We start from the raw sequence: 14599 nt of genomic DNA on the forward strand, positions 1-14599 counted from the left end.
TGTTAATATTTTTTACTTAATCAACCAGTTGGTCCAACTCACAATGTTGAAAGAGTTGATATATTTGTCCAAAAGGGCTTTAATACACACACACATACAAACAAACAAAAATGGTCTGACTTGATTTAAAAAGATTCGTAGAAATAAATAGGAAAGAGAAAAAAAATGGCCCTTTTTCCAGTCTTCCCAGGAGGAAAATTTCCTAGCTATGCAACTCTCAATTGGTTCAGTGATCTCATTTCTCATGGTTTATAGAATGCTGAAAACAAACAAAACAGACTTTTTTTTTTCAATCACATGAAAAAACAGGTCAAATAATATTATTTTAAAATGCTCTTCTCTAAATAGCATGACGTTTTCCAAGTTACAGTCATTGTTCATTGCAACAAAACGTTTGCCTAACAAAAATGATGTGCAAAAATGATGGATTTTCCTGCAATAGGACTTGCCCTGAATGGTCGAAAGAACTTCAGAACTTCTTACCTGTGTTGGTTGTGACCTCCAGGGGCTCACTGAAATCTCCATAACCAGCTGCTGTCCTGGCCCGGACATGGAAAACATAGGAAGTCAGAGGATTCAGACCTTTGATATCAGTGTTCCTGGCAGCTGTCCGGACAATGCGATAGCTTCGCTCATTCTGATCCTACATTGTGGAAAGATAAAATAGAGGAAGATGGCAAAAGAAATCCTCCACTTATCTAGGCACAAAATTAAAGGAGCCATGACAATCTACCCAGAAGCTGAAAGAAAATGGAGTTTGATTAACTCTCTAAACACTGCATTTTCTTCAATGTTAGAAATACTACTGTTATTTCTAGATGTTGAAAGAAATGTAGAGTTGTATGATCATTGTTGACACTGAGCACATTCAGATCTTTACTCATGATCTTTTTTAGAAAAGACAATTAGGTGATGGCTGATGGCTTTTCTCACTCCACACACAGCAATTTAACAGAAATAACTGTAAGAAAGTCCCTTGTCTTTTTCTACTTTTCTGTCTAGAAAATGTCAAAAATGTTGTAATCTGGTTTCAATGAAAAACAAAAAACAAAAAAACCCTTCCCCCTTTTCTGCTTTTAATAAGGAAGCCAATAAATGATTATCTTTAAAAAGAGAAAACAATTGCTCATTTTTCTAGACAACTTTGAATGCAAATAGTTCCCTTCAGAATTCTGTCCTTAAGGGAGAAAAGTTATTTGTAAAAATAATGTCTTTCTATAACTTTAAGAGGCAGAAGAATGGAATTTTTCTTCCCTGGTTTTCTATTAAAAGTCATCAAAAGCCACACCTTGATTCTGAATAGCAGTGATCTACTCAAGCAGATCATCATTTCATCTTTTATGAGTCACTCTCCTGATAGAAGGTTACAGATTAGAACTAGCTGTTTTGAATTCCATTACTAGAAAGAAAACATTATAGCTACATTAGAATGCAATGCATTTTTTCTCTTTTTGAAGATAACAACTTAATACATAAAATTCATAATTAGATTTGATTATGAAGTAAACTGCATTTGGCTTTGAGATTCACTGGTATTTCAGGATTTATAATTGGCCAAAAACCAGATGAAAAAAATAAAAAGAAGAAGGAGAAGAAGAAGAAGAAGAAGGAGAAGATGGGAGGAGGAAGAGGAAGGAAGGGAGGGAGGGAGGGAGGGAAAGAAAAAAAAAGAAAGGGAAGTTTGCTCATTCAATTAATACCTTCTCATAATACTTGACTTCATACTCTAAGATCACTCCATTGGGCCGATCTGGTTCCAGCCAAGCCAGGGCAACACTGTATCTGGTAACCTCTTTAGCCTGGACCAAAGCAATGGATGATGGTGCTATTGAGAAAAATAAAAAACAATAAAAATAAAAAACAGTTTATTTCAGGGGAAAAAAATTAGTGGTATCAGTCAGTAATTTCATTTTACTTAAGAAAAGTATATAGGATTGCCTTGTCTTCCTCCCAATCCGCATTTAGCTCTTCCCCTGAACAAAAGTATACCATACACCATTTTAATGGTTCTCTCCAGTATCCTTTTGTGCATGGTTTGTCTTAGAAAAATAATCTCTGAAGTAAAAGCCTGGTAGGTCGACGGGTCTACAACGTCATTTCCACAGCACCTGTAACCATTCTTCTTAAAAGGCTGCAGGTATGGAGAATGCTGTCTACTTCTAATTTTCTGCAAGCCTTTGAAAGCCTTTGGAATATTTCACTTTAAGCTCACTGAAACTGCATCTCATCCTACTCAAGTGTCATCTTACTGGTCTTTAATTTTATACCAGCAAGAGGATTTGCAACTCTTCCAAGGGAACTAGAGGGAATGCCACAGACAAACAATTTACGTACTTTCCAATATAAATAAAAGTACTGCTTAATTACAGTGCAAGTTTCCAGTTTGAACGCAACCATGCAAATAATGAAGAACACAAATAAAGCAATGATGTTCTCTCTGGACATACATGGCATTCTGCAATGATTTTATGAGAGTTGAAATATTGCTTTTGCCTACTAGTAGCAAACCTTTCCACTGAGAAAGACACAAAAGCAGCCTTCCACTCGGTGTGTTGTCAGGGGTGGGGAGGAGGATACATTTGAGATGTATAAAACCAATCTAATGCTTGCTTCTCCACTGTTGGGCTACAGCCCCAGCCAGCTGTTGTTATGCTCCACTGTGACTGACAATGGTACTAATGTGCTATCTCCAGGGAGCAGAGGAAGCAGTCATGAATTCAGCAACCTTATCTAATGAAGCTAGTCTGTAGAACCAGAGATTAGGGGGTCTTCCTAAATTGAATGTATATTCTTTTTTATTCCCAAATAGTGAAACATCAAAAATGGCCGCTGAGGAGCAACAATGTAGTGTTGGGTCTTCTAAATGTTCTTCTGTGAGACACACACACACACACACACACACACACACACACACACACACACCAAACCCTAACTTGAGGAAAAAATAGTCACTGAAAAGGGAACGGGGACTAGCTTCAAACCCACTTGACCATATCTGACAGGCATATTGATGGCACAGGCCACCAGGGAGCATCTCTCAGAGGTAGGTGGTCATTTGACAGCCCAGTATCTCTGTTAAAGGTGCGGTGACAGTCACACATAAACTATGCCTCTTCTCCTCCTCTTCCTGCTCCTCCTCCTCCCCTTCCTTCTCTTCCAAAGCAATTCCAGATTGGATCTCAGGCATAAACACTAGTGAGAGATGCAGTGGATTCACATGTCCTCCATCAAAGGCAAACCCAAGGTTACTCATGCCCAACTGGACCCAGCAGACATATGGAAGCCACTGAACATCTGAAGAAAATGAAAAATGGAAATGTGCTCATTAGCTGTATTAAAGCTCCCCTTCCCCAACACACACACACACACACACACACACACACACACACACACACACACGCTCTTTCTCTTTCTTTACTAGTTGACACAGAGCCATTGCCCAGCAAAACCCAAGGAGTGACATCCTTAAATATAGAGTTAGCAGGGAAGCTAAGAAGGCTGCCTGGCTGTGAAAAGCCATTTCACTCCAGGTAATGAATATATTGCCTAACAGAGCACTTTAGCATACACTCCATAAAAAGAGGCTCTTTAATCTCAGATGTTCAGGATTGGGAAATGAAATAGAAAAGCAAGGCCATTAGAAAGAAAGCAGGAGGGAAGAAAATCATGAAGTTATAAAATGAACTTTCTCTCAGCAATGGTCTGGGTCAAACCCTGATAATCAACAGATTTCTCGGAAAAGAATTGCCTGGCAGCCCTTGGAGTGCACTGATTAACTAAGATGGTTCCCTCTAGCTGGGCTATCACTCGGCTGCTGTATGTGGGAGATGAGTCTGATTTCCATTTCAGAAGTTGGAGCAGGGATGTCCGGTGCCCATTCAAAGGCAATATGAGCTCAACCAAGGCGCTCCACAAACTCCAGGCAGGGAGTTAACAATATGATCGCATTAACTAACAGACTATTTCTAATGCAGCCCTACTTGGAAAATTCATATGCACAGAGTGTATGCACAGTGACTCACTGTCATACAAATGGATGAAAATGGGGTTAAAGAGGAAAGTAGAATAAATAGCTCTAATTCACAAAAAGGATGATGTCCCGCGGCGGTGAAGTCCAGGTTCTTGGTGAACAGATGTTTTTCAGAAGAGCATTTTTATCAGGCCAGTGACAAAAGCATTCCCTGAGCAGGTCCGACTGAGAAACATACTTCAAACAAGCCACTGCATTGTAGGATACTATGGCAGCCCCTCTCCCTGTGGAAGAGTACTCCTTACCTTCTCTGATAAGAACACCAGCTTGGCAAAAGCTGGGCCCCACCACACTGCCTCTTCGGACAGAAGAGAAAATGGGGATTGCACCACATTATAAGCCACATAAGGGTTCTCCCCTGGCCTTGCCTTCTAAGCTTCCAAGGCAGCCTCTAACTCTACATCTGGAAGCCATCACCCTACTGGGTTATGACTGCCTGTGGCTTGCTTCCCTAGTGGGGGCCTTTGGCAATGGCATTTCTCAATGGCATTTCCCTACTCCAGTGGTTGCCAAGAATCAGTTTTCTCATGTCACCCATATAATTAATTGCTGCCACAAACCTCTGTATCTTGTACTATGATTTAAGTAACATTTTTTTCTTAAATTGACACACTATACTACTTTGAAAGGAAATATTTTGAAAGGAAAATGCCATTACTGTTATCACTTGCAATAATGGCTAGTAACCATAAAAATGAAAATAACATTTCAGTAAAATAATACTATCAACTAAATAATACTATCAACTCTTGCCTCTCCATGCTTTGCCAAAAGAGATAAGCTAGAGAATGAGAGATTTTAAAAGAAACTAACTTTCACACAGGGCAATTCAATATTATGTAAGGTTCCATCTGGGTCTTCCCTAAAACTGTCTCTGATGCCATTGATAATATGTTGCCACACTTCAGTAAACTCTGCCAACCCTACTCAATTTAGAAACGTTCTGGATCCTGAGCCCCAGTATGCCAGGGCTCTGCCCTTTGCTAACAGGACTAGAAGAAGAAACAATAGACTGATCGAGTAACAGATTGAACATTTATCCCAAATATGTGATTCAGTGGGAGCTTTGAAAAATAAATGCCTTAATTCAAAAGAGGGCTTGTAATTCATAGTGGGAATTTTGGTCAACATGAGAAGACCAAGCAGAGGAAAGGTCCTGCTTGCCTCTCATTTCTCTGATTTACATTCTGAGACCTTATAGACACACTTTTTTTTCCCACAGCACCGACTCACTCACTAAGCACATACTGAAGGAGCACCAATGGAACAGGGCAAAGAAGGGGAAGCGCAAGCAAAGCGGTATCAAATACAATCTTTGTTATCAAATTAAGTACCATCTTATCTTTTAGAATCTTCCTAACTGGAAAACAAACAAAGAAACAAACAAAAAACCCCACAGATGGAAATTTTTTACAATAGCCTCAGAGAGAAGACATTCTTTAATGTCAACTCAGAGGACCCATTTTCTAGACCTCAAGAGGAGACAGTTCCTTCGAACCCTCTTTTTATCCAAATTCTCTCAAGGCGATGGGGAGAAGAAAGAGGTGAGTGCTTTAGACATGTAATGTACCTGCTTCAGCATCAGAGGAAAAGCCAAGAAGAAGCTGAGGACTGATGTAACTATCCTTACTGAAAGAGAGAGCTGCATCTTAGATTGAAAAGCATTCCTATTTACCCAGACTTCCTTGATAAAATAGATGTTTGCTATTAGGAAACTTCTGTGCTTGTGGACATAAACAGGTATTCTTTAATGGCTACAATTTTGACATAACACATAACAAGAAAAGGTGATCATGCTTGTTGACAATAGTGTGGCTAACGACAGGTAAATGATAAATGTAAAAATCACAAAGACAAGAACTACCGAAGGAGAGCTTTTAAAAAATCTTTATGTTTAATTCAGTTAAGCTCCTAATTTTCAAGGTTTTGAAGCAGAATTTCCAATGGCCCATAGATGTCTGTACTTGGCTGAATGAAAACAGTGACCGAGATAAGAAACCAGAATAGGGAGAAATGCAGTGCGGCTTGCAGAAAGAAGCATGGAAGGGCTTAGAAAAAGGTTGGGGAGTGTGCTCAAGATTGGCAGGGACAAACTGGCAGAAAAGCAAAAAGGAAGGCTGAGCAGAGGTGCACTTCTGCAAACATGATTAGAATTTTCAGGAAATCCCTAGCACCCTGGTGCTGTGAGGGCAGAGCACTCATCTAGGACATAAGAAATGAGCTGCAGATGAAAACATATCTGACCCATATACTTAAAGTATTCTTTACTCACTTGTTTGGAACAAGAGATCAGTGTTTAAATGATTTGGGGTAAAATTCCAGGTTTGATAGTTACTAGTTGCCATCTTGGGCAAGTCACCAAATTTCCTTGACTCGGTTCTTCCATTTATAAAACCCCTTCCCTTCCAGATACAAGCATGCAAGCTGTTCGAATGTACCTTCCATATGGAGAGGGCTTGCCCTTGTTCATCCCTACATTCCCACTATCTAAGATCATGTCTGGCACATAGTAGGTGCTCAATAAATTTGTCAAGTGCATAAAAGTGAACTAAATCTTAAAGTCTAAAATACTCTTTGTGGACAGGAAAAAGGTTTTCTAAGTCTAAAGTACCAGAAGTAAGTCATCCCTAAAACAACTTTTTATCTGCACCTGTTTCAGATGACCTTTGGTGAATTTGGTTTTGCTATTTAGGTTAACTAAGAGATTGACAATCAGGAGAGAAGTGAATGACAATTCTGATTATAACTGGAGTCTGTTTTCTGTGGGACCTGCGATGCTTCTGAACTTTTTTTTGAACACACAGCCTGTAAAATGTCATTCAAATGTAAGTTTACATTAAAATTCGCTTCACTGCACCTGTTACAGGCAGCATTTTGAGGCACCGCTCTTTTTGGTTGAGTGCGGTGTTGATACCCACTCAATGTGTCTTCTCTGTATCTGGAGGGCACATGCAAATAGTCCTCTTGACTTCCTAACTGGGAAGGTGCAGTGGTGTTGGGATTCCCCCACCCTCAAATCATAATCCTAAATCCAGAAAGAGCCACAAGCATCCCTTGTTTGAGAATTCTGTGACACCAAAGTTTCTCCAAAGATGCACTAATGTAGGCTCAGTCAGTCACTGCCAGGAGAAGACATTAGCTATTACATCCAAAGGACATTATTGTTGAAGTGTCAGGGTAATAGAGTAAAGAGCCCTCTGCAGTCAGGGGAAGGGCAGCAAGATTCAGCATGGGAAACAGACTGTCTCCACACCCCTACTGGAAACAAGTAAAATGGTAGTAAAATATCATTTTTAAAGATGGAGCAAAACCTAAGAGGGTAAAAGAAACAATTCACAAAAGCTTGGAGGTCAAATGATCTGAACTTTCTATTAGAAAGCCAAGATAAACTCCCCTGCCCCCAAACTATTCCATATTCAAAATTCGACATATCCCTGAGAAACGGAGGAGGTTTTCCAAATGGAATCCCCATTTGCCGTGTGCCTGTGGTTCCGTTTGGTTTAAGAGCAGACCACAATGCATCCAGAAGGCACATGTGGGTTTTATCTCTGTGTGTGCTTTCGATAAACAGAAACAGCACAGATTAGGGGCTGGATCATGACTTTCTAACAGTGGTACGTTTCCCAAGGAAGAATTACAGGATATGCTTTGATGTCAAACAGAGGTGGCTCCTTTTAAGAAAATGGTAAATTTAACTTTCTTTGGTTAAAAAGCTCAGCAGTTCTCCTTGCTCCCCACTGGTGTGAATGCTGTAATTTTCTTTTATTCACTTCCTCAATGACTTGCCATTAAACACCTACAAGTCATTTTACTGCAGCAGTTTGGTCCCTGTGACACCCAAGTGGAATGGAGAAGAGGAAAAGAGATACGGAGAAAAGAAAGGGAGGACGGATTCACTTCAAACCTCCACTTGTGGGCTATAAAACTATTTTTGGGGGGTCCAGCATCACAAGCAGTGAATTCACAACAGTTTGGGGCATCTGGGGAGGGGTGAATTAGCTGAAACAGACTGCATTTCACTACTGGCTCAAATTAGGTGGGTGGAGGGAATAAGGAAGGAAGGGAACAGATGCGAAGAAAGGTCTCTGGCCTGTGGGCAAGGAAGGGTGAAAAAAAGCCCTTTATAGAAGTCAAGAAACCTAAAGCATGGATGTCAGCAGTACACAATGGCCAAGGTTTGGAGGGAAGATGACTTCTTAACCACAGCAGGATTCCGTCCCCTCCCTGGGACCTGAATTTAAAGAGATGATGGTTATTGGAGGGGTCTTCCACTGATAAGCCCACAGTTTATACTTCTCCCTGCTTAATGCAAATAGCATATTTAAATTTAATTACTCGGAGCTTAAGGTGGTTTTTGTTCCCCCTTTCTTTCTCATTTCAACGCCACAGCTCGGATTTGTACTTTATCAAAGGTTTGTGCATTTTAAAATTCTGTCAAGCATCCAAATTAAATGCTTCAGAGCACTAATGATATCCTTGTGATGAAGGGTTTTGCCGTCACAGAGATGCTAAGAACTCTGGGTGCTAATATTAATTGCTTTCTTCCATATCCCACCAAAGGGAGGGAAGGATTTCTCTGGGCTTTACACTACCTATGGTGCCAAAGAGCAAGGAGTCAATTGTTTTCACTGCAGTATTTTGTGGTACTCCATAGTGTACAGAGGGCTTTCCTATACACACAGTCTCCTTTGCACTACGTTCAATAGCCCTCTGCTATTTTTTAGATAAAAAGCATTAAATGACTCAATCCCCATCCACCCCCTTTGTATATGTCACCGATGTTATAAAATCTCAGCTTTGCACCCACCGTTTCTAACTGATGTATTGTTAATAAACACCTAAGCACATTTCCTCATAGTCAAGAACTGAAACTGGTTTTAAAACCCACCAAGCAATCAACAGCAGGTATAGAAAAACTTGATTGTTCCAAAATTGATATGGAATTATTTTCCTTCAACAAAAGACCTAGAACCAAATTCTCAGTTGAAATTTTTAGAAGGCTCTGAATTAAATGAAGTTCATGTATATTTCAATACAGAAATATTAATATTAATTAAGCTTATACTAAAGGTGTATGGGTGCTTTTTTCCCCACACAGTGATATCCAAGGTCAACACATACAGTCTATTTTAAACAAATACTATAATAAGAGCCGGCCACAGTAACACTTACTAAAGGATACAACAGACCCATGTTCCCAATGACATTTGGAATCTGATTTTGGAACACTAAGGATGCTTTAATTAAGTGATTCAAGAGTAAGACTACAAATCATTTAAATTACACTCTTACTTTACTTATTTTTCCTGAGAAATGGGTGGCAGTTTTAGATAAATCCTTTATAGGGAACTATTAACCACATCTATATAATAAAAGCCTAAGCGACCATTATGGCAGAATGACTAGAACAACCAGTCTCTATGATGTGCATTGACCACCAGGGGACAGATGTTCAACACAGGAGCTGCCCACTGGTGGTCAGTATGCTCCCACAGACGGAGCTCCGCTCAGCCAGAAGCTGGGTTCACAGCTGGTGAGCACAGTTGCCACAATGGGAGCCTCTCCCAACTCTGCAGCAGCAGGCACAGTGGGCCAGGATAAGCACTAGTGGCATGGTGCCCAGCCCCAATTCAGGGTCCTCCTTGCCCACCTGCCACTTGGTGCACTGCTACATACCCCGAGGTGTCCCCAACTGTGAGAGGGCACAGGCTGGGCTGAGTGACCCCCTCCCCCGTGCACATATTTCATGCACCAGGCCTCTAGTTTTAAATAATGTTCTTCGTAGCCATTAGGTTAAGTGTTTGCATCAGGAAGTTGAAGGTGTTGGGGCTTGCCTATGTAACTAACTGTCCAAAGATGTGAGTTCCCTTCCCATAAAGACTGTTACCTGGGATGGAGCTCCTCAGGCAAGGACTACATTTTTCAGACCCCTTAGCATGCAGGGCGGTTTATGTGAATGAGTTCTGGGCTATGGAATGTGGGTTGAAGAGATTAATTTCTTCTAGTCCTGATGCATAAACATAGCTCCCTTGGGACCCTCCATTCTCTTTAGCCCACAATCTGCCAGCTGTTGCCCAGTTCCATCTTGGAAGCCCCTCACTGACCCTCCCCTCAGCACCACTAACTGCATACAAGTTGATCAAGAAATACTTTCCTATTGCATTAACCTACTAACTGACATTGGGGTTACAACAAGGACCCATTCAAATAAAGTGAAGCCCAGTCAGCAAAAAAGAAGTATGTTCCTATAGTGACATTTTCATATAATAAATAACTGACTAAAATATGGTAGTATTGTGGCCTACAGAAGCTTGAGCTTCAGTTTAAAGCTGCCTGAATGGCCTTCAGGTTCCCTCTTAGAAATGCCAGCTTCTGAACATTCACAGTGAGCATATATCCACACATTTGTGACACACTGGTGAGTGCTGACCCTGAGGTTAGTAATGCAGGAGCCAACTGTACAGATTTGCAGGGACACAATCATAGCCACAGGTCTGCTAACATGAAGGACTGTAACGGAATCACACAACACTGGGCTGAAATATTAAGCCGAGCTTGTTTTAATGTTAAATAGGAACAGACTGTAGGGGTTCTCAAAATGGCTTGGTTGAGTTTTCTTTTCAGAAGAAAGTTCACTTAGTCTTCATTGCACAGTTAACAGCTTACACAGTTGAAAATTTGGGTCATGTGAATCCGAGCTAAACAGAGAAGAATGAGCAAACTGTTGGCTTCCTCTGCAAGGCACTTTCACAACCTTAAAAGTATTTAATCCTTGCAACTCTCTGAAGTAGTTATAATTATCATGTTTTATTTCATACCTGGAAATTCACAGAGCACAGAGCAATTAAATAATTTAACCAAAGCTATAGAATTCAGTTTTAAATTCAAGTCTGTTTGACTCAAAAGCATGTGATCCTCCTTCCATATATCACATGTCTATGATAACACACATACTGAATTAGCACTTACTGAGTAACTATTGTGGTAAATACCTTGCATGTATTAGTTTATATAATCCTCACCAAAAAAACACAAAACACAAAAAAAACTATGAGGCAGATACTATTATTATTTCCATTTTATAGATTAGGAAAATAAAGTATAGACAGTTTGCAAAGTTTGTCCCAAGTTACAGCTTATAAGTGGTGAATTAAAAAGTCAGGTCCTAGAGCCCACTTCTCAAGCACTAATCTATAAAAAGCCTCTTGTCTCTCCTCTCACTGGTAAGAAGTTAAGACTTGAATGTTAAAGGGCTTGTTCTCCCACAGCATCAACAGCAGCATCAGTAACAGAGCATTCTGAGTCTGCAATGTGTTGGGTATCTATGTATATTCTTAGTTGCTGGAAACCTAGAGATAAATTAGACATGATCACTGATCATATCAGAACCACCTAAGAGCTAAAAAGGGAATCATCTAAAACTAAAAAAAAAAAAAAAACAATTACAAAATAAAATAATAGTATTTGGAGTTAGAGAAGAAGTAGAAAGCAATGAAAGGTAAGCAATGTTATATTCTTTGGCCCGAAGTTTTCCTTGCAATAATTTATTGGCTGTACACATGAACCTGATTTTCCCTATGTGTATGTATTTCACACTAAAACTATTAAAAAGAAATACAAATATTAACTAAGAATAGTGAAGGTGAAGTATTCAAGTTATTTTAGAAAGACACCATAAAGACAAAATCTTTAGTTAACACCATAGGTATAGATCTGAAGATATCATGCATGATCTAACTTTTTGTAAATTAAGGCTTGGGGGGGCGACTATTTAATCACTAGGCTTGATACCCGAGTCATACAGTAACCCTTGCTCTCTGTAATAAAGAAAATTCTTTACTTAAAAGACTGTTTTACTTTTTAAAATAGCTACTATCTTGAATTAGCATTACTACATGTACAGGCATACCATTACTTGTAGAATTACAAGTGAGTGACAGTCCATCTCAAAACCAAGACCCACGTCCCCCAGAATGAATTGGGAATGACTTAAGAAGCACCAAGTGTCTCTGCTGCAGTTCAAGTGTGTCTTCTGTTTTGCCTGAGAGCTGCTTGTTTTACTTTCTATTTGCTTGCTAAGAAATTTGTTGGCAGGTTCTGACAAGGAGAGCCCAGCACTTGCCAACAGAAACATGGCAGGACCCAGTGTGTATTTCCTGTTAAATAAGAATGCCGGTTCCAAGCAAACAGGAAAACAAGTCTTTCCTCTGGAAGGCAATTTATAAGAATTAGCCTGAGAAAGACAAGTGCTTCAAGATAAGAAAATGGATGGAGCAAAGCCAGCAACAACAGAAAAATGAAATAAACATAGGAAGAGGAATCGTCTCAATACGCCTCCGTATGTTGAAATCTATCTAGTATAGACTCTCAATTGAAATTATTTGGTAGGTGTCTTGGTTAGACAGGATGAAGATGTCTAGGCAAAGTGAGCCCCTCCATGATCAACAATGCCCTCCAAAATAATCTAGAATAAGGTTGGTGTAAAGGAAAGGTTCTCTTTAGCAGAAATATAGCACAGAGAGGAAAAGGATTAGCGGCTGTGAATTAAGGCTTCTGTTCCTCTAGCTGTCGACTCCACTGGAGAGCTTTAGGCATTCCAAATCTGGAAAATAAAAGCTGTGCTGTGGGCTTCAGGTTCTCTTTGTTACTCAGACAGCTGCTAATCGTCCTGCTGCGTGAGGAACCGTGAGACAATGCTGTAACATTTAGCTTTCTGACACCCAAAGCGTCTAGATCAGCCCCCAATTAAAGATGTATTAATCACATACACTAAAAGCCAGGATGATAGATGCACCCAGTAAATCTCTGCTCTTGCCTTTTACTTTCCACACTCAGGTTGCTTCATTTACAGGCAGAAATGCTTAAAAGCCTGCTCCAGAAATGGACCAATAAAAAACCTTGTTCATTACAATTTCCTACCCCTAAAAAGCCTTTCAGAAAGAGGTAAGACATTGATCATGCCACTAAAAGAGCCTGTCTGCTTCAATAAATAGATTCAATGTGGCTGTTGTCATCTTTACTTTTTAACTGTGATTAACTAATTCAAGTGTGGTTTTGCCACTTGCTACAGGGACACCCGAATCATTTGTGTAGTTTTATAAAATGCCATTAAATAATCCTAGGAAACTTGAGGGGGCAAAATATTACTAATACTAGTACACTACCAATAATCTCCTTCAAGTCAAGCAAGTTACCCTCAAATCATGTCCACAAGTGAGAGTGAATAAATGGTAACTTACTCTGGATTCACAGAACTGGAACAACCAAAGTTCCTTGAATTCCATGCTTTGAAATTCATGTTAATGAAAGAGTCTCAAAGTTAGTTTTTCACATTGGTCGCCATTTTACAAGGGCATTGAAAATAGCCTTATTAAATTCTTCATCAAAGAGCATATCACTCATAACTTATTCATAGCTATGACCTGGTAATCAACCCCAAAGCAAACAAAGAAAAAAATTTAAAAAATAAAAGCAGATAGCCTGACTGATATTATCATAGACGCCCAGAATCCAATTTTCTTTTTTCCCCCTTATATATAGTTTTCATAGAAGGCATCTAATCACTATAACACAAAATGAAAAGAAAAGCCTCAATCTACGATGCTTATGTCACCTCAGAAAAGCAGCATTAGCCATTCTAAGTTATTGAAAATCTTTTGAAATTAGATTTATTTTTTTTTTAATTTTATTTATGAGGCTAATGGAACCCATGAGAGACAAGTACAATATTTGCAAGGTGCCAGGTTGGTGCCAGCTCAAGGTGGTGAGTTCCTTGGCTTTCAATGGAGTCTGAGTATAACATGAATAACTCCTTCCATCACTGTCACAGTGATGGTCCACCGTCGTTTTCCAAGTTGAAAGACTAGGAAGTCAATTAGTGTCACTTATGATGTGAACACCTGTCGACTAAGACCTGGACCAAGACCAAGTCCATTACCATAGCCACTCAATGGCTGCCAGATGGTCGGGCCTTGGACCACTTATGATGGAGTCCAGATTCAAGGAGGTGACCTAAAGACAGAAAGGTCCAGAGTCCCATTAGTCATCTCCTGAGCCATCCAATTTCCCATCACATATACAGTTGGAACAGGATACCTACTTTTCCTAATGGTTGTTTAAAAGAACCACATCAGTGGCTCAAAAAAAGTTGTGGTATACATAAATTGATCATATAAGCTCCTTAACTTGTAAGCATTTTCACCAGCTGTTAATATTTTTATCTCTGAAACTACGTTTTAGTAATTCATCTTTGTTTTTTTCTTATTTCATTTTGAAATGCATAGAGAGAATAGAGGGGGGGATAGAAATAAAAAAAAATGTCTGACAAAGCGTAAAGGGCATAAAATTATAGGCTGCAGATGATCACCCACAGGGTGAGATAGGCAGAGGGAGTATTCCAATATAATTTTAGTTGCAAATCTGTGTGTTCTATACAACTCAGAATTTTTCCCAGTTCAAATGTTGTTTGGCTTAAAGAACAAAGGCTAAATGCTGAGAAGTGATGACCATGGATGTTAAATAGAATGTTGCAAGTGAGAGAGATAGAGAGAGAGAGAGAGAGAGGAGGCC

General features: G+C 39.6%; 1 protein-coding gene across 6 annotated transcripts in view; it reads right to left on the bottom strand.

Moving 5' to 3' along the window:
• Positions 1-14599, bottom strand: part of EPHA4 (EPH receptor A4) — a 137556-nt gene that overhangs the window by 34534 nt on the left and 88423 nt on the right. For 5 of the 6 annotated variants that reach the window (XM_014531121.1, XM_005883482.2, XM_005883483.2 and 2 more), the window contains 2 exons: positions 1701-1825; positions 484-643 (listed from right to left, as the gene is read on the bottom strand). In XM_014531121.1, the coding sequence (XP_014386607.1) occupies positions 484-643; positions 1701-1825 (285 nt within the window). Of the gene's footprint in view, positions 1-483; positions 644-1700; positions 1826-13675; positions 14042-14599 lie in introns of those variants that run through there. The other variant, XM_014531124.1, reaches the window with a different exon arrangement.

Source organism: Myotis brandtii, unplaced genomic scaffold (genome assembly GCF_000412655.1).
Source record: "Myotis brandtii unplaced genomic scaffold, ASM41265v1 scaffold79, whole genome shotgun sequence".
In the NCBI taxonomy this organism is placed as follows: domain Eukaryota; kingdom Metazoa; phylum Chordata; class Mammalia; order Chiroptera; family Vespertilionidae; genus Myotis; species Myotis brandtii.